We start from the raw sequence: 19339 nt of genomic DNA, 5'->3' as shown, positions 1-19339 counted from the left end.
CAGTGGCGCAGTGGAAGAGTTGCTGCCATACAGCGTCAAGGGTCCTGGGTTCGATCCTGACCACGGGTGCTGCCTGAACAGACTTTGCTCGTTCTCCCCGTGACCTGCGTGGGTTTTCCCCGGGAGCTCCGGTTTCCTCCCACACTCCAATGACGTAGGGTTAACTGGCTAGGTAAAAATAGTAATTTTGTCCCTCGTGTGTGTAGAATAATGTTAGTGTGCAGGGATCACTGGTCGGCACGGACTCTGTGGGGTGAAGGGACTGTTTCCGCGTTGTATCTCTAAAACTAAACTGACTCTGCAATGCGTCCTGCACCTCACCACTCACTGCCTTTTGGTTCCAATTTCGGATCCAATTCTTCAAAAACACTTTGTCCTAACCTTCTGGTCACCTTTCACGCCTCTTCTCCTGTATCTCACACAGTCTCTCTCTCCTTCTGGTCTTTTCTCACAGCCAGTTTATTCCACCCCCCCCCCCTTCCTCCCCCCCACCTTCACTTTCAGTCTGAAGAAGGGTTCCAACCCGAAACGTTATCTACTCATTTTCTCCAGAGATGCTGCCTGACCTGCTGAGTTACTCCAGCATTTTGTGTCAATCTACAGTCTCTCCTTATTAAGTTTTGGCGATGTAGCGTGGAAACAGGCAATTCGGCCCACTGCCTCCACGCCGACCAGACCCATACACTGGTTCTATCCCACACTCTTGGGACAATTTACCAAGGACAATTAACCTACAAACCTGTAGATCTTTGAAGTGTGGGAGGAAACCGGAGCACCCGGAGAAAACCTACGCGGTCACAGGGAGAACATACAAACTCTGGACAGACAGCACCTGTAGTCAGGATCGAACCTGGGTCTCTGCAAGGGGTCACAGTTTAAGGATAAGGGGGAAGTCTTTTAGGACCGAGATGAGGAAGTTTTTTTTCACACAGAGTGGTGAATCTGTGGAATTCTCTGCCACAGAGGGTAGTTGAGGCCAGTTCATTGGCTATATTTAAGAGGGAGTTAGATGTGGCCCTTGTGGCTAAAGGGATCAGGGGGTATGGAGAGAAGGCTGGTACAGGATACTGAGTTGGATGATCAGCCATGATCATATTGAATGGCGGTGCAGGCTCGAAGGGCCGAATGGCCTACTCCTGCACCTATTTTCTATGTTTCTATGTTTCTATGTCTCTGGTGCTATGAGGCAGCAACTCTACTGCTGTGCCATTCTACCTCCAGAGATTATTGTAGTTCAAATATATATTTATAAAATGTATTAATTAAGTTAGGCAGTCGGGCTTTTAAACATCTTGTCGGACAACAATCTGCCATTGATACCAACAGCAAGGAAGATATGCAAACCAATGCCTTTTTGTTTACAAAAAAAGCACTGCTCTAAAACAATTCACCTCAAATATATCAAAGTTTTTTTTCAAGCGTCGGCAACAGTATATATTTTATCCTGATATCTACTGCTATTTATCAATTTTACACATGAATTACTTTTCTTGGCAAGTGCACTGACATTAAACTGTCAAAGTGCAACTTTCAAAGGATTGCTCTCCAAAGCTTTTGACTTGAGTTTAAAACTGAGAGCTGTGTTCACTGAACACAGTTAATCTTGTTTTTTGCGTGGTTACTAAATAACGGCAAATACCGTCCCTTGTGTTTTGGGCGTGGGAAGAACAATATCACAGTTCATTGCTGTTTTTCTCAAAGTGGCAATGCACGATGCCAGATTATTGACTCAGAGTCATACAGTCCCTTCGGCCCAACCACTCCATGCTGACCAAGTTTTATGGGTCAGCTATATACTTTTCCCTTGCACTTGGCCCATATCCCTCTAAACCTTTCCTATCCATGTACCTGTCCTAAAGTCTTTCAAACACCGCCAGTGTGTTTGTTCGCCTTGACAGCTTTCTCTGGCAGCTTGTTCCATTCACTCATCAACCCTCGGTGTGAGGAAATTGCCCCTCAGGTCTCGTTTAAATTCCATCTGCCATTCCTTGGCCCACTTCCCTGCATGATCCTGATTCCTTTTGTGCACATAGATATCCTCTTCAATGTTCACTGCACCACCATTTGTGGTGTCACCTGCAAATTTACTAACCATGTTCACTAAGTTCAAGATGAATCACCAGATCTTTAAGGTTAACTAGACCAAGTGGACCTGTTGGGCCCAAATCTCTCCTGCATTGGTGCAGCACCCTCTCCCCTTCTTTCTTTCTCTCTCTCTCCCCCTTCCCCCCCCCCCCCCTCCCTCCCTCCCTCCCCTCCCTCCCCTCCCTCCCCTCCCTCCCTCCCTCCCTCCCTCCCTCCCTCCCTTCCTCCCTCTCTCCTGCAACGTGACAGATCTCAGCTAAAGGCAGCGTTAGTAGATTAGGTTAGCAGTTCATTACACACAGTATTGAGGACTACACCAGTCCTGAATGTTACCGGACTGGCACCACATAATCTACCACACAGCTCTTGAACAGTTCTGCCAAAGGGAATGTTATTTTAAAGTAATTTATTTTAAAGGTGATAGTTTTTTGTTTTGTTTTAGAGATACAGCGCGGAAACAGGCCCTTCGGCCCACTGAGTCCACACTTACCAGCGATCCCTATACATTAACACTATCCTACACACACCAGGGACAGTTTATACTTATTCCAAGCTAATTAAACTACAAACCTGTACGTCTTTGGAGTGTGGGAGGAAACCGAAGATCTCGGAGAAAACCCACGCGGTCGTGGGGAAAATGTACAAATTCTGTACAGACAGTGCCCGTAGTCAGGATCGAACCCGGGTCTCCGGCGCTGTAAGCGCTGTCAGGCAGCAACTTTACCGCTGCCCGTGCCACCCTTTAGTCTTTAACTAAAGGTATGTTTTAAAATTGGAAAATAATCTCCGAGCTTGCAGCCTTGCCCAGTCTGTCTGGAGCAGACTCCAGGATTAACACAAGTAAAGCACTCTGCTTGAATGGAAATTCAGGAACTCTGGCAGAACAGTCAGATCAACTGATGCCTGGCCAAGTACCAGGTATAATTACCATCATTCAGCAATTTAGACTTTAGAGACACTGCGCTGAAACAGGCCCTTCAGCCCACCAAATCCATGCCGACCAGCAATCACCCCGCACTCTAGCACTATCCTACACACCAGGAACAATTTACAGACGCCAATTAACCAATAAACCTGTATGTCTTTGGAGTGTGGGAGGAAACCAGAGAACCCCACACTGTTAGAACGAGAAAACAAACAAACTTCGTACGGACCGCACCCGTAGTCAGGATCGAACCCGGGTCTCTGGCGCTATGAGGCAGCAACTCTACCGCTGCGCCACCGTGCCGCCCAGACGTGGCCCCCATTGTCTCTCTCCTGGCCTTCCTGCTCTGAGGGACTGTCGTAAACCAGGTGGGTTTCTTTATCATATCATATCATATCATCATCATATATATACAGCCGGAAACAGGCCTTTTCGGCCCACCAAGTCCGTGCCGCCCAGCGATCCCCGCACATTAACACTATCCTACACCCACTAGGGACAATTTTTACATTTACCCAGCCAATTAACCTACATACCTTTCTTCACAATCCAGTTGTTTCACGGTCATCGTTACCGAGACGGTGCTTTTCCCCAATTCCAGATTTACTTCATTGCTTTAATTTAAGTGAACTGTTGCGTTGGAATCCAGTCAGTGGATCAATGGCCCACAAGTCTGCCTGACCACCTGGAGTCTGTATTCCTACATCTTCACTCACGACACCATGTAAGAAGGATATTGCCTTAACGTGGCTGACTATGTCTACACAGCAAATCTCAAAAAACGCTTACCGATTTTCCAAACGCCACCCCCCACCCCGCCCACCTATATCCACCTATCACTTGCCTGAAAAAAAAGACACAAAGTGCTGGAGTAACTCAGCAATTCAGGCTGCATCTTGCTCATCTCCGGAGTACATGGAAAAGTGCCACTTAGAGTCGACACCCTTGCTCAGAAGGAAGGATCTCAACCCGAAAAGGCGCCAATCCATCTTCGCCAGAGATGCTGCCTGACCCGTTGAGTTACTCCAGCACTTTGTGCCCTTTTGTGTATTAACCAGCACCTGCAGATCTTCGTTTGGATTCCGATGAAGGGTCCCAACCAGAGAGGTCGTCTGTCCGTTCCCTCCGCAAATGTCATCCGACCCACTGAGTTCCTCCAGCACTTTGCCTTTGTCCCAAAACATCAACATGTTGAGGAGACTATCGCCACAGGTTACACCATTTTGTGCGCTGCACAAAATAATTTTTGGAGAGAAAAGAAATTGGTTCAGAAGAAGCTCTTTGACCTGCTATTATCGATTCGAATGCATCTCTTTCTAGGAAATCCCTTTGGTGAGGGATAGTCACATAGGCAGCAATCTGCCAATTGTGTAGCAGCTAAAATCCCGCAGGCTTGCATGTGTCAATGGGATTATCTCATCTCTTCTCCCAAATCCGATGCATGTGGGGGGAGGGGCAAAGATGTCAAAAGAATTTAATCAAAGAATGAATTGAGCAACCAGAGATAATTACACACTGCCATTAGCCACTCAGCAGGGAGTATCATTGCACTGTTATCCCGAGTCTTATTTTGCTGAGTACCCTGTTAGAGTCATAGTCACTGTAACACTGAAGCTGTTTAACATTCGATCTACATCTGGGTCGTTATATCTAGACGTTGAGCAGTCTTTGGGTGAGCGGTGTTATCCTGAAAGCTCTATTGATTTGACTGTGTTTTGTTCAGCCCAGTGACTCGATGGGACTGCAGGCACTCAAACAAGCAGCCCCACGCTCCACTCAAGCAGAACCAAGCAGCCTGGCTAGTCGGAAGCCATTTGTCCTCCAGCCATTAAATGCTGAAGTAACTCAGTGGGACAGGCAGCATCTCTGGATAGAAGGAATGGGTGACGTTTCAGGATGAGACCCTTCTTCAGACTGCTGAGACTGCTCACTCTGAAGAGTCCACTATGTGTCTATTTTTCCAGTGAACACCAAGAGGACCCATTTACAATCGGTCCCAGGACAAGAAGGGAGTTTAGTTTAGTTTAGTTTGGAGATACAGCGCGGAAACAGGCCCTTTCGGCCCACCGAGTCCGCACCGACCAGCGATCCCCGCACATTAACACTCTCCTATACCCACTAGGGACAACCTTTTACATTTACCAAGCCAATTTATCAACATACCTGTACGTCTTTGGAGTGTGGGAGGAAACCGAAGATCTCGGAGAAAACCCACGCAGGTCACGGGGAGAACGTACAAACTCCGTACAGACAGCACCCGTAGTGGGGATCGAACCCGGGACTCCGGCGCTGCATTCGCTGTAAGGCAGCAACTTTACCGCCGCGCCAACGTGCCGCCCGGAATGTTTTCACCAGAATGTTCCGAGAGGTGTTTCTCATGGGAAAGACTTTCCTGATGCACTTCTGAAGCTGAATCCACATTTATCAGGCAGCCAGCTCCAGGCAAATGCTCCGGGAATGAAAATATTCACCTTTCACTTTGGTAGAGGCTATTTTCCATGGCACAGCCTTGGAATAAACAGCGGGATTTCTTGGCCAGCCATTTCAATACTGCTGAAGTGGTTGGAACTTTCCAAGAAATAAACCGGGGATGCAATAAGACAGCATGAATGCGAGTCCCTTTGTTAGCAAGATGGACGTGGAAAGAGAGACCAGGAAACTGTGAAGTGGTCGAAGATAGACACAAAAAGCTGGGGTAACTCAGCGGGTCAGACAGCATCTCTGGAGATTAGGAATAGGCGACGTTTCGGTTCGAGAGCCTTCTTCAGCTGTGAAGTGGTCACAGCTGACGAGATGCCCATGGTCTCTGCACAGATCGAGTCTCCAGATAATCCCAGCTTCTCAGCCAAAAGATCATGGCTCCTGGCTTGTTAAGTGACAATATTGTCCGGTTATTGACAGTTATTAAATAGTATTGGTAGATATTGACAGTCATTGGACAGCATAGTTGCATTACAGACAGTCAGTGGGCGATAATGGCTTGTCATTGTCAGCTATTGGACAGTATTAGGGAGTTTTGATGACTATTAGACAGGATTGGCCAGTTATTGATAGTTATTGGACAGTATTCGTTGGTGCTTCGTTTGTAGCACAGTAAAGTGTTTGCAAAAATCCCACAGGGAATCTGGTGAAGTCAAGGATCATTGTGACAGAGGAGGAAAGAGATAGGAGTGAAGAGAGAGCGGGGAGGGGGGGGGGGAGGGGAAAATGGGAAGTGGAGGAGGGAGTGATGAACAAAAGGGGCGGCACTGTGGCACAGCGGTAGAGTTGCTGCCTTACAGCGCCAGAGACCCAGGTTCGATCCTGACTACGGGTACTGTCTGTGCGGAGTTTGTATGTTCTCCATGTGACCGCGTGGGTTTTCTCCAGGTGCTCCGGATTCCTCCCACAATCCAAAGACGTGCAGGTTTGTAAGTTATATTGGCTTCTGTAAATTAACACTAGTGTGTGGGATAGAACTGGTGTACGTACGGGGTGATTGTCAGTCGGCGCTGACTAGGTGGGCTGTATCTCGAAACTAAAACAAAAAGTGGATTTTAACATCAGGACCACATAGTTTGCACGCTGCGAAGTTGCAAATGCTCTGTGACGCAAGGAAGGTCGGAACAATGAAGCATTAATAGTATAAAAAACTATTTTCTTTACAGCTAAGGTTAATGTTAACATTTCACAAATGCCTACCATGAGATGTAATTATCAGTTAAATAGTCTCTGAACCAATTACACTATGACTTTTCCATTGTTTAAATAAGCAAACCCATAATAGCCATTGCTGTCTCCTCCTGCTACCCTGAAGTCTGGCAATTTTAACCAAGTCTCTAACCCAGTACATCCAGTTTCAACCTCACTGATTCATCCCTGTTGAAAATCAATGGGAAATATCAATGCCGGCACACATTCACTACATTAGCTGTGTGTGTCTTGATGTTTGGACTGGTATAAACCCACTTGTGCTTCTATCTCATGGCACAGAACTAGCAACATCAAATTAAAAGCAAATGTGCAGGAAGGAACTGCAGATGCTGGTTTACACCGAAGATAGACACAAAAATTGCTGGAGTAACTCAGCGGGACAGGCAGCATCTCTGGGTAGAAGAAATGGGAGACCTTTTCGGTCGAGACCATTCTACGGACTATATTCAAGCAAATGTTGCCTTTGTTGGAATTCTGAGACATAAACAGAAAGAACTGGAAATCCTCAGCGGGTCAGGCAGCATCTGTGGAGAGAAAAATAAGAGTCGCCTATCCAGGTCCTCCAGAGATGCTGCCTGACCTGCCAAGTTACTCCAGCACTTTGTGTTCTATTTGTAGGGGAATGTTGATGTTTAATCTCCACAGTCTAATAAGTCCACAGTTTGGAGTTGTTCTGTTCTGGATATGAAGCATGGTGGCACAGCGGTAGAGTTGCTGCCTTACAGCGCCTGAGACCTGGGTTTGATCCTGAGTACGGGTGCTGTCTGTGCGGGGTTTGCACGCTCTCCCCGTGACCTCTGTTGGTTTACTCCGAGAACTTCGGTTTCCTCCCACACTCCAAAGACGTACAGGTTTGTAGGTTAATTGGCTTGGTATAAATGCACAAAATTGTCCCTAGTGTGTGTAGGGGGGTGTTAATGTGCGGGGATCGCTGGTCGGTGCGGACTCGGTGGGCCGAAGGGCCTGTTTCCGCGCTCTAAACTAAACTAAAGAAAGTGATTTCAGATCCGTGCCTCTGCAGAGCTGGGGACGGTTGATAGTTGAGCTCAGCGGGACAGGCAGCATCTCTGGAGAGAAGGAGTGGGAGACGTTTCGGGTCGAGACCCTTCTTCAAACCCATTCCTTCTCTCCGGAGATGCTGCCTGTCCCGCTGAGTTACTCCAGCATTTTCTATGTCTACCTTCGGTTTAAAGCCGCATCTGCAGTTCCTCCCCACACATTGATGGATAGTTGAGCTAATCGGCAGAGATCCAGCACAGCAGCTGCAGCCGAGACACTGGGTTCAAGGAGGCTGCTGTTTAATCGGCTCAGTCGGGAGGTCTGAAGCTTAATAAAGATGTTTATCTGCCGCACTGAGTGGCAGCGAGGACAAAGAGTAGTTGCCTTGTGAGGTCCGTGCCAAGTGAACATTAGGAGCTGAGCGAGAAGCCGCCGCTCGCTGACGAGGTTATTTGCTCCACGAGTCACAAAGGACCAGGGCTTCTCCACAGATTTGCAGGGGCTGAAACTGTTCACTCCGGTAAAACACCAAGGCTGCCTCAGAAGGCAGTGGAGGCCAATTCTCTGAATGCATTCAAGAGAGAGTTAGATAGAGCTCTTAATGACAGCGGAGTCAGGGGGTATGGGGAGAAGGCAGGAACGGGGTACTGATTGAGAATGATCAGCCATGATCACGTTAAATGGCGGTGCTGTCTCGAAGGGCCAAATGGCCTCCTCCTGCACCTATTGTCTATTGGCATGGTGGTGCAGCAGTAGAATTAGTGCCTTACAGCGCCAGAGACCCGGGTTCGACCCTGACTACGGGTGCTTGCCTGCACGGAGTTTGTACGTTCTCCCCGTGACCTGCGTGGGTTTTCTCCGAGATCTTCGGTTTCCTCCCACACTCCAAAGACATACAGGTTTGTAGGTTAATGGGCTTGGTATAAGGTAGATACGCTTGGCTTGGTGGTGGAGGTAGGTACGATAGTGGCATTTAATGGACATGCAGGGAATATAGGGAAATGGATTATGTGCAAGATGGTCTTGGTACCATATCCGGCACAGATATTGTGGGCTGAAGGGCTCATTCTTGTGCTGTACTGTTCTATGTTCAATGTACCCATTCACATTGTGCAGTACAGGTGAAATCAAAATTATATTCAGACTGCAACTTCAACTGTAAGGTTGGTTGTACAGAACAGATACAGGCCCTTCGGCCCACCAAATCCAGGTTCACTGTGTGGCACATCCCATTTGCTTGCATTAACTCTGAATCCTTCCCTATTTATCACTGTCTAAATGTCTGAAACATGGTGATTGTATCTGATTCCATCATCTCCTCTGGCAGTGGGTTCCATGTAGTACCCGCTCTCAGTTTACAAAGTATCTCCTCAAATCCAAGGTAAACAAGCCTAGCCTATCCAAGCTCTCCCCATTGGTACCGTCCTCCAATCCAGGGAACTATGAGGCGTGGACTATGTCGCTCTGTTCCTCAGCATTCCTGACCATCCCACCATTTACTATCACTACACCACACAAACTTCAGCATCCTGGAGAATCTCCTCTGCACCCTCTCTCACACAAGCACATCCTTCCCACAGTGTGGCGACCAGAACTGCACACTAAGTTCCAAAGGGCGGTCTAACCTGCGGTTTCCAAAGTTGTGGCATAACGACGCAACTTTTACATTCTGTGCCTCAACCTGCGAAGGCAACCATGCCATATCCTTCTTCACCAAACGTGTCAACCTATGTTGCCAATTTCAGGAAACTCTGCACTTGGACCGCCATCTTGCTTTGTTCATCAGCGTTCCTTACCATCCTACCACTCACTATCAATGTACCACTGCAACTGCACCATCTTGCACCTGTTGGACTTAAATTCCATCTGCCGACACGCCATCCAATTTGCTGTCTGATCTATATTGTGCTTTAGCCTTAGACAACCTTCTTCACCGCCCACACCACCACCAACACTTGTGTCGTTCACAGACTTGGCACTCATACCTTTTACGCTCACATCATTGTCGTTAATCTATATCATAAACACCAAGTGTCCCATCATCAACCCCTGCGGCACACTACCATAGACTTCCAATTCGAAAACCATCCTTCCACCACCACCCTCCATCTCCCATCATCAAGGCAATGTTGGATCCAAACACCCAGCTCGCTTTCAATCTCATGTGCATTAATCTTTTGGACCAGCCTACCATGGGGGACCTTGCCAAATGTCTTAGTGAAGTCCATGTAAAAATCGTCTACTAGGTGGAAATATGCTTTCAAGAATCAAGAGTGTTGCATTGTCATATGTTCCAGATAGAACAATGAAATTCTTACTTGCAGCAGCACAACAGAATATGTAAACATAGTGCACTGTAAACAATATAATGAACGAGAAAAAAAGTTCAGTGTGTGTATATATACACATACTCACACATACATACATATACACACACACACACACACACATGTATATATATGAAGGGGAACTGGAAGCAAGAAAAGACCAGGAAAAATCGGGGCCTGCAAAAGATGACATCGGCCAGGGTAGTTCCCTGATAGGTTAATTGGTGGCTAGGGAGGGCGTGATACCAAGAGGGATACGTCAAGATTCAAGACTCAACAGTGTTTTACTGTCGTATGTCCTAAACAGAACATTGAAGTTCTTAATTGCAGCAGCGCTCCTCACTTGCAATTCAATTCTTACTTGCCAACTGCGGAACTGGTTAAACGACTTAAGCTGGGAATTAAATTCAGGTCATCACGTAAATGTAAAATCACAAACATTCAGTGATCTCTGTGCAACTTTAGTGCCTATCCCAACACAGTCGAGACCGGGAACTGCAGATGCTGGTTTACAAAAACAAAAGCACAAAGTGCTGGAGTAACTCATCGGGTCGGGTAGGCTCTCTGAAGGACATGGATAGGTAACGTTTCGGGTCGGGACCCTTCTTCACACGGATTCTAATAAGTGTTGAACCTCTGCATGTTTGTCTTACAATTAGTAAACCAATTCTGAGGGATAGGTTATGCAGGCATTTGGATGGACAAGGTCTGATTAGGGATAGTAAGCATGGTTTTGGATAGATTGGGTAGATGCACAGAGTCTCTTGCCCAGAGTAGGGGAATCGAGGACCAGAGGACATAGGTAAAGGTGAAGGGGAAAAGATTTAATAGGAATCCGAGGGGCAACTTTCTCACACAAAGGGTGGCGGGTGTATAGAACAAGCTGCCAGATGAGGTAGTTGATGCTGGGACTATCCCTTAGTTTAAGAGACAGTTGGACAGGTACATGGATAGGACAGGTTTGGAGGGATATGGACCAAGCGCAAGCAAGTGGGACTAGTGTAGCTGGAACATGTTGGCCGGTGTGGTGAAGTTGGGCTGAAGGGCCTGTTTCCACACTGTATCACTCTATGACTGTATGACACTATTAGATGTTCCACCATGGGACAACAATACAATTGCTGAATTTCTACCTTGTCTTGGAGTGGGAAACAGTAAACAATCTCCACATCAGGTTTTTAACGGTTCGGCTGACTACTGCGGCCTGCTTTTAATTTATTTTTGTTCGTAGCCATGGTGTTGTTGCGATTACAGAATATTAATACCAACCTTCGCTGGCAAATGGACGACTTTTACGTTTTATTACAACGATCCTTCAGCAAGAAAACACGATATATGTAACGTCAGCGGAATATCCCAGCAGAGATATCCAAACAGATCGGATAATACTACACATAAATACAATCAAGCCAAACTCGAGGACAATTGGTAAAGCAAAGGGGGAAGATACAGAGTGCAGAAGTTGGGGCTCAGCATTGTAGCGCACCAGTTCCAGAGGCAAAGTACAATGTCTACAATGGGGTACATGTGAATTGAAATTGAAATGAATACCCTGGCTTTTGGAACAACCTTTTTATGAAGGCTGATAACCGAGGGGAAGTGTGTCCCACCACTCTTTATAGCTAATGTTCTCTAATCCAGGCAGCATTTCAGTAATTCGAGCCCGCTTTGACCTCTCCTCTGTGTTTAGAAGGTATATAAGAAACATATAAGATTATTAAGGGGTTGGACGCTTTAGAGGCAGGAAACATGTTCCCAATGTTGGGGGAGTCCAGAACCAGGGGCCACAGTTTAAGAATAAGGGGTAGGCCATTTAGAACAGAGATGAGGAAAAACTTTTTCAGTCAGAGAGTTGTAAATCTGTGGAATTCTCTGCCTCAGAAGGCAGTGGAGGCCAATTCTCCGAATGCATTCAAGAGAGAGCTAGATAGAGCTCTTAAGGATAGCGGAGTCAGGGGGTATGGGGAGAAGACAGGAACGGGGTACTGATTGTGAATGATCAGCCATGATCACATTGCATGGTGGTGCTGGCTCGAAGGGCCGAATGGCCTACTCCTGCACCTGTTGTCTATTGTCTCTAACCTGTCGATCTTGGGTCCAAAAAAAAGATAGCATTCGGTTTACCTGGAGGAAGCCAAGCTCACAACTCAACTGTGTGAACATTGAATTCTCAAAGGTATCACAAACTGCTGGAGTAACTCAGCGGGTCAGGCAGCATCACAGGAGCGAAGGAATGGGTGACGTTTCGGGCCGAGACTTTGAATTCTCAAATGTTAGGTGACCTACAATTACCCCTCTTTCCCCCTTTACTTCTCCCACCCCTGTGTCCCACCTGGACCCACACCTATTTCTCCCCTCCACTCCCCTCCACCTACATTCCTTGCTCTGGCTCCACAACTTGCAACTCTTCAACCCTTCTGTCTCCCACCTTCTGTTTATTCATCTCTGACCTTGTCCAACCATCTGGCTATCACTCAACCGTTCCCCCCCGTCCCCCCCTTCCCACCCCACCCCCATCCCCCCTCCCACCCCACCCCCATCCCCACCCCACCCCCCCATCCCCCCCTCCCACCCCACCCCACCCCCACCCCACCCCCATCCCCCCCTCCCACCCCACCCCCATTCCCCCCTCCCACCCCACCCCCATCCCCCCCTCCCACCCCACCCCATCCCCCCCTCCCACCCTTGCCTGTGTTCACCATCATCTCAGCGGGACAGGCAGCATCTCTGGGTGACGCCACCCATTCCTTCTCTCCAGAGATGCTGCCTGCCCAGCTGAGTAACTCCAGCACTTTGTGTCTTTTCTTTCACCATGGGTTCGGATTTATTATTGTCTCACGTCGCGAGGTACAGTGAAAAGCATTGTTTTGCATGCTATCCAAAAAGATCAGATGTTTAGTTGAGTTTAATGTATTGTCACATGTACAGTGTTTAACTCAGTTTATTGTCACGTGTACCGAGGCACGGTGAGACGCTTTTATTGCATGCTAACCAGTCATCGGGAAGCCAATACATGATCACAATCCAGCCATCCACAGTAAACAAATATATGATAATGGGAATAACGTGAATATTGTTTAGTGCAGTCTAATAAAGTCTGATCAAAGATAGTCTGAGGGTCTCCAATAAGGTAGATGGTAGCTGAGGACCACTTTCTCGTTGTTGGTAGGATGGTTCAGTTGCCTGATAACAGCTGGGAAGAGACTGGTCCTGAATCTGGAATTCAGTGGTGTAGTGAAAAGTTTTTTTTAAAAATTGTACGCTATCGAGTCAGTGGGAAGACTATACATGATTACATACACAGATCATTTATTATTTGCCTACACCAAAATCAAGCCCTGCAGATTTGCCTATTCTCCTGGTCTTGAACATCACCGTGTCACTTTACACCTCGGTCTACACTGCTGAACACAGCCTGTCTTTGTTCCTGCAGTGTTCTCCTGTTAGCTGGGATTGGAAGCGACCGTGCGAGTGGAAGTGTGAATCCTTCCTTTGCCACCCAATAATTAGCAGCAGATTAAGCTGTCTGCCATCGATGTTGTTAAGAGCCAATTAAGGTGACCTGGTGCACCTCCTGAATGTGCAGAGTGCAACTGGGATTTACAGAGTCCTCCAGTCAGACAGGCAGTGAGGATTCACTGGTGCTGAGATGAAGCGCTCACACCAACCACATACAGAGAGAGAGCTCTCAACGGGATTCTTTTCGCTGAATTCTTTGGAAAGCAAACAACAGTTCTGACAAGCCAGCGAACATTATCTCAGCCAACTCCCTGTTTTCCTGCTCTGCAAGGAGCAACCTTTACACGCAGCATCTCTGGAGCGATGGGATAGGTGACGTCTCGGTCCGGGACACTTCTTCAAGACCGAGAGTCAGGGGAGAGGGGAACTAGAGGTTTGAAAAGGTCCAGAACACATCAGAGCCGGCAACGGTCGCCCAGGGTGCGTTAACAATTGTCGCTGCTTAAAGCAGCCTTCAGAATGAAGACTGCACCGTGAAAGATTGTTCCTTGCAGAGAACAGTCATCGCCGCTTTACATTAAAGGAGTAAATATAGAATGCCGTGCTGGCAGCAGAGTGCTGATGGTGCCAGTGAGTGGGGACGAACTGTAATTTAGGTGTCCACTAGATATTGAAACATTTCCCCCTAAACACAGGAGGAGCCTGAATCAGGCAATTACCAGTGTGATAGCCTGCATTTATCCGCTTGCAGATGGGCTAGCATTAACGCCGTGCCTATTTAACCTCCTGCTTTTGGCTCCCTTGAATTGCATCCTTGCTTTCCTCACTGCTATCTGAACATGTTTTCATGTTTGAGTCCCACTCTGCCACATGGAGTGGTTGGGTTGCACAAGCAAGAGTCATGTGATCACCGGAGTGGAATGTGTCCACGGGGAGGAAGGTGGTGGAAGGATACGCTGGCAAGGTGCGCTGAGGTGCGGTGACAGGAGTCACGGGGGGGGGGGGGGGGGGGAGGAATATTGGCAGTGGTCCCTTGGCCAAGCTGTAGGTTCGAGGCAGACACATCTCCCCTTCACGCTAAAGTGCACATAGACCGGAGAAGAGGGGGGAGACACTGAACAGGTGATATCTGCTTTATATTAAAAACAGGGAGGCACAGTGGCAGAGTTGCTGCCTTGCAGCGCCAGAGACCCGGGTTCGATCCTGACTACGGGTGCTGTCTGTACGGAGTTTGCACGCTCTCCCTGCGACTGCGTGGGTTTTTCCCTGGGTGCTCCGGTTTCCTCCCAGACTCCAAAGATCTACAGGTTTGTAGGTCAATTGGCTTCGGTGAGATTGTAAAATTGTCCCTGGTGTGTCGGATGGGGCTGGTGTGCGGGGATCGCTGGTCGGTGCGGACTCGGTGGGCCAAAGTCCTGTTTGCACGCTGTATCTCTCAACTAAACTGAACTAAATTCATGCGAATGGCCACAGTTTTATGTTCTTGTTCCGACTGAGCTTACTGTGTGTTCTCCATCTGTGCTTTAAACTCGCTCAGCCTACAACGCCATGGGGACTGAAGGTGACTTCTGGGTTGTGCATTTGTAATTGGCATCCTTGGTGAGTTCTCCTTCAGCTTGTGAAGAACAGATTAGCCGTTTGCCGCGTGCCCCGCTTCCCTCAGAGTGTGGGGTCAGGCCTCTGAAGGTGATCTATTTTTAAACGTAAAATATGTGCACTCAAGATGGAGAAAAAGGACCACAAAAAAAATGTGAACGACAGAGGAAAATGAAGAAAAATCTGCCGATCACTGGGTGCGAACTGTGGATTGTTTGAGATCACCTTGGCTCTGTGAAGCAGGGAGGTTCACCAGAGCCTGGTGGGTATTAGAGGCTAGATTTTGGGGTGCGTAGTCATTCGGCATGGAAGCAGGCCCTTCGGCCCAGTTGGCCCCTGCTGTCCATGATGCCTCATTAACACCAGTCGCACCTGCCCACGTTTGGCCCATATCCCTCTAAACCTTTCCTGTCCATGTACATGTCCAAATGCCATGTAAATGTTGTTATAGTTTCTACCTCAACCACCTCCTCTGACAAAATGTGTAGGAAATGTGTCTCAACCCGAAACGTCACCCATTCCTCCTCGCCAGAGATGCTGCCTGTCCCGCTGAGTTACTCCAGCATTTTGTGTCCACCTCCTATGACAGTCCATTCCATATACCCACCACCCACTGGGTGAAAACGTTGCCCCTCAGATCCTCAATAAATCTTTCCCTTCTCACCTCAAGCCTTTGTCCTATAGTTCCTGATTCCCCGACTCTGGGTAAACATTTGCCTTATCTATTCCCCTTGTGATTTTATACACCTCTATAAGATCATCCCTCATCCTCCTGCGCTCCAAGGAATGAAATCCTAGTCTGTCCAACCTCTCCCTGTAGCTCATGTCCTCGAGTCCTGGCAACACCACAGCACAGCAGATCATTCAGCCCCTCCCTGCAGTCCAGCGGGATCGTAGCTGATGATACCCACCATCTGCCAGATCCGATGTCCCGTGGTCCTGTTCCTATCCAAACGTGTACCGGTCCCAGCCTTGAATGAGCCTGCAGTTGAGGATCAGTCTTGGGCAAATGGAAGATCCAGCTCCCTTCACAAGCTGCCAGACATGAAGCCTCAATGAGCAGTGAGCCTGATATGTGCTTGCATGTTATGACAAGCACAAGGGGTGGCACAGCGGTAGAGTTGCTGCCTTACAGCGCCAGAGACCCGGGTTCCATCCTGACGACGGGTGCTGTCTGTATGGAGTTTGTACCTTCTCCCCGTGACCACGTGGGTTTTCTCTGGGTGCTCCGGTTTCCTCCCACACTCCAAAGAGGTACAAGCTTGTGCTGTTAATTGGCTTCGGTAAAGATTGTAAATTGCCCCGTGGTGTGTAGGCTAGAGTTAGTGCACGGGACGATCGCTGGTCGGTCAGGACTCTGTGGGCCGAAGGGCACGTTTCCACGCTGTATCTCTAAGGTGAAAGTAAACGGAAATGATGCTGGCACATCACTGCCAACAAATAACACGTCCTTAGAAATAAGAATGAGATTTTTCTTTCCCACAAGGTGCTTTCAAAATCCAAGATAGACACAAAACGCTGGGGTAACTCAGCGGGACAGGCAGCATCTCTGGAGAGAGGGAACGGGTGACGTTTCGGGTCGAGACCTTTCTTCAGACTCTCAAATTGGCATCTGAATGAGTTCGGCAACATTACTGATGGTCAATGAATACATTCTCCACCCACGACCACATGGAAAATCATAAATCCAGTTCCTGATACAGCAAATAATAATCACGTTCACCTTCATTGTGCTTTGCATGTGCTCTACCCTTTGGGATTAATCTCCTTGTTCTCACCCGTATCTCATGTGATACCGTTATCATTTAATCTCCCCATTCCATCACAGCCGTTCCCTTCCGCTTCTTTCTCTGCCCTTGCTTTGACCCGGTCGCATACCTTTATTCATTCCGCAAGAGAAAGTTCTCTCCATTTAATGGATCTCAGACAGAAATAGTGCCTGAGAAACCACTCATCTCGATATCAGTGAGATTAGCGCCCATTAAATCACTCTCTTGTTTGCCTGTTGTAACCGACTCAAAGAGCCATACGTCGTGGAAACAGGCCCTTCAGCCCAACTTGCCCACACCGACCAACATGTCCCATCTACCCTAGTCCCACCTGCCCGTGTTTGGCCCATATCCCTCTGCACCTACCCTATCCATGAACCTATCTAAACGTTTCTTAAACATTGCAATAGTACCTGTCTCATCAACCTCCTCTGGCAGCTCGTTCCATACACCCACCGCACTTTGTGTAAGAAAGTTACCCTTCAGGTTCCTATTACGTCTTTCCCCCCTCACCTTCAACCCATGTCCTCCGGTTCTCAGATCCCCCAACTCTGGGCACGAGACTGTTCGGCTGACGAAGATAGACACAACATGGTGGAGTAACTCAGCGGGACAGGCGGCATCTCTGGAGGGAAGGAATGGGTGACGAGACCCTTCTTCAGACTCATATTGCTCTCGCGAGGTAGCTTGAAGCCTTACCTAAGTGGCAGCTTCCAGTAGATGTCACCACTGAGCAAGGGCAGCGCGCACACTCAGCTGTGGAGACAGCCTGGGGTTTCCTGTAAAAAGTCTCCTTGCAATTCTCGCAGTGATCTCCCTCCGTGTTCCCAGTGCAGTTCCAGCAGACCCCTAGACAAATGAAACAGAACAAATCAGGAGAGCGCTCCAAACAGGACTTTTGACAGTGGCCCTGGCTGCATGAACTGATGAGAGGAGGGTGGTTTTAACCCAATGAACTTAACAGGCAATCAATTAACGGCAGATATATGATCAAAGGCAGTAGTAGATGGTCAGACATGCAGCCAGTGGCAGCAGCTGGACACAGAGCACACATGGACACAATTAGCACCAACATCTGTGGTGAATGTTCTCCTGGATTTATCCAATATCGAGACGTATTTGTCTTGCTATTGCAGGTTTGGAGCTGATGAGAGCTCACACACTCAATCGTATTATGAACTGCAGATGCTGGTTTACCAAGGAAAGGCACAAAACACATTCTGTTTCTCCAACCTAACTAAAACACGGTCGTAATAAGATTGAAAGACACCAAGTGCTGGAGTAACTCAGCGGGTCAGGCAGCATCTCTGGAGATCACGGATAGGCGATGTTTCCGGTTGGGACCCTTCTTCAGTTTCTTACCTGCTTGGCATTATCCTGCCCCTTCGTTCTTCCGGCTCTCTCCCCCCCCCCCCCCCTCTCCACCCCCCCCTACCTCCTCCCACAATCAGATAGGCCCTGACCTGAAATGTCACCCCTGCTACAATCAGTCTAAAGAAGGGTCCTGCCCAGAAACGTCATCCATCCATACTCTCCAGGGATGCTGCATGACCCGCTGAATTACTGCAGCACTTTCAATCGTAATATGGCTGTGTTTAAGTTATCTTAGAGAAACAGAATGCAAACAGGCCCTTCGGCCCACTGCGTCCACGCCGACCATTGATCGCCCAATCACACTGGTTGTATATCTGTTATCCCATTTTCCCATCCGCTCCCTACACACAAGGGGCAATTTACAAAGCCCAATTAACCTACAAACCCGCATATCTTTGGTATGTGGAACGAAACCGGAGCACCCGGAGGAAGCCTACACGGTCACAGGAGGAATGTGCAAAGTCCACACAGACAGCACCCGGGGTCAGGATCGAACCAGGGTCTCTGGCGATGTGAGGCAGCAGCTCTACCCGCTGCACCACTGTGCCTCCCCTGTGACAACAACGAATTGACACTGAAAATCAGATAGTTGTAAAAAGTGTCCTGTTAACATGGAATTATTGAAGTGTCAGGAACATTCTCGCCAGGAATTCTCTCTTGACAATTCTGCCCAGGCCACCCAGATTCCTCTGATCACTCAGCTCTACCACCTCTCGGCAGTCAGGTGGTGGACGGGCGAAGAGAGGGACATGGATAGACTGGGCTTGTACTCGCTGGAATTTAGAAGACTGAGGGGGGATCTTATAGAAACATATAAAATTCTTAAGGGGTTGGAGAGGCTAGATGCGGGAAGATTGTTCCCGATGTTGGGGGAGTCCAGAACCAGGGGTCACAGCTTAAGGATAAGGGGGAAGTCTTTTAGGACCGAGATGAGAAAACATTTCTTCACACAGAGAGTGGTGAGTCTGTGGAATTCTCTGCCACAGAAGGTAGTTGAGGCCAGTTCATTGGCTATATTTAAGAGGGAGTTAGATGTGGCCCTTTTTGCTAAAGGGATCAGGGGGTATGGAGAGAAGGCAGGTACAGGCTACTGAGCTGGATGATCAGCCATG

General features: G+C 48.2%; 1 protein-coding gene across 1 annotated transcript in view; it reads right to left on the bottom strand.

Annotated features, from left to right (window-relative positions):
* The window catches only part of LOC144608281 (multiple epidermal growth factor-like domains protein 9), a 170483-nt gene that overhangs the window by 16489 nt on the left and 134655 nt on the right, over positions 1-19339 (bottom strand). The window contains exon 4 of the mRNA XM_078425897.1: positions 17553-17702. Within this exon, the coding sequence (XP_078282023.1) occupies positions 17553-17702 (150 nt within the window). The remainder of the gene's footprint in view (positions 1-17552; positions 17703-19339) is intronic.

The sequence above is a fragment of the Rhinoraja longicauda genome, chromosome 31 (genome assembly GCF_053455715.1).
Source record: "Rhinoraja longicauda isolate Sanriku21f chromosome 31, sRhiLon1.1, whole genome shotgun sequence".
NCBI classification, from domain to species: domain Eukaryota; kingdom Metazoa; phylum Chordata; class Chondrichthyes; order Rajiformes; family Arhynchobatidae; genus Rhinoraja; species Rhinoraja longicauda.
The sequence above is the reverse complement of the archived record's forward strand: the minus strand, read 5'-3'. Positions and strand labels throughout refer to the sequence as shown.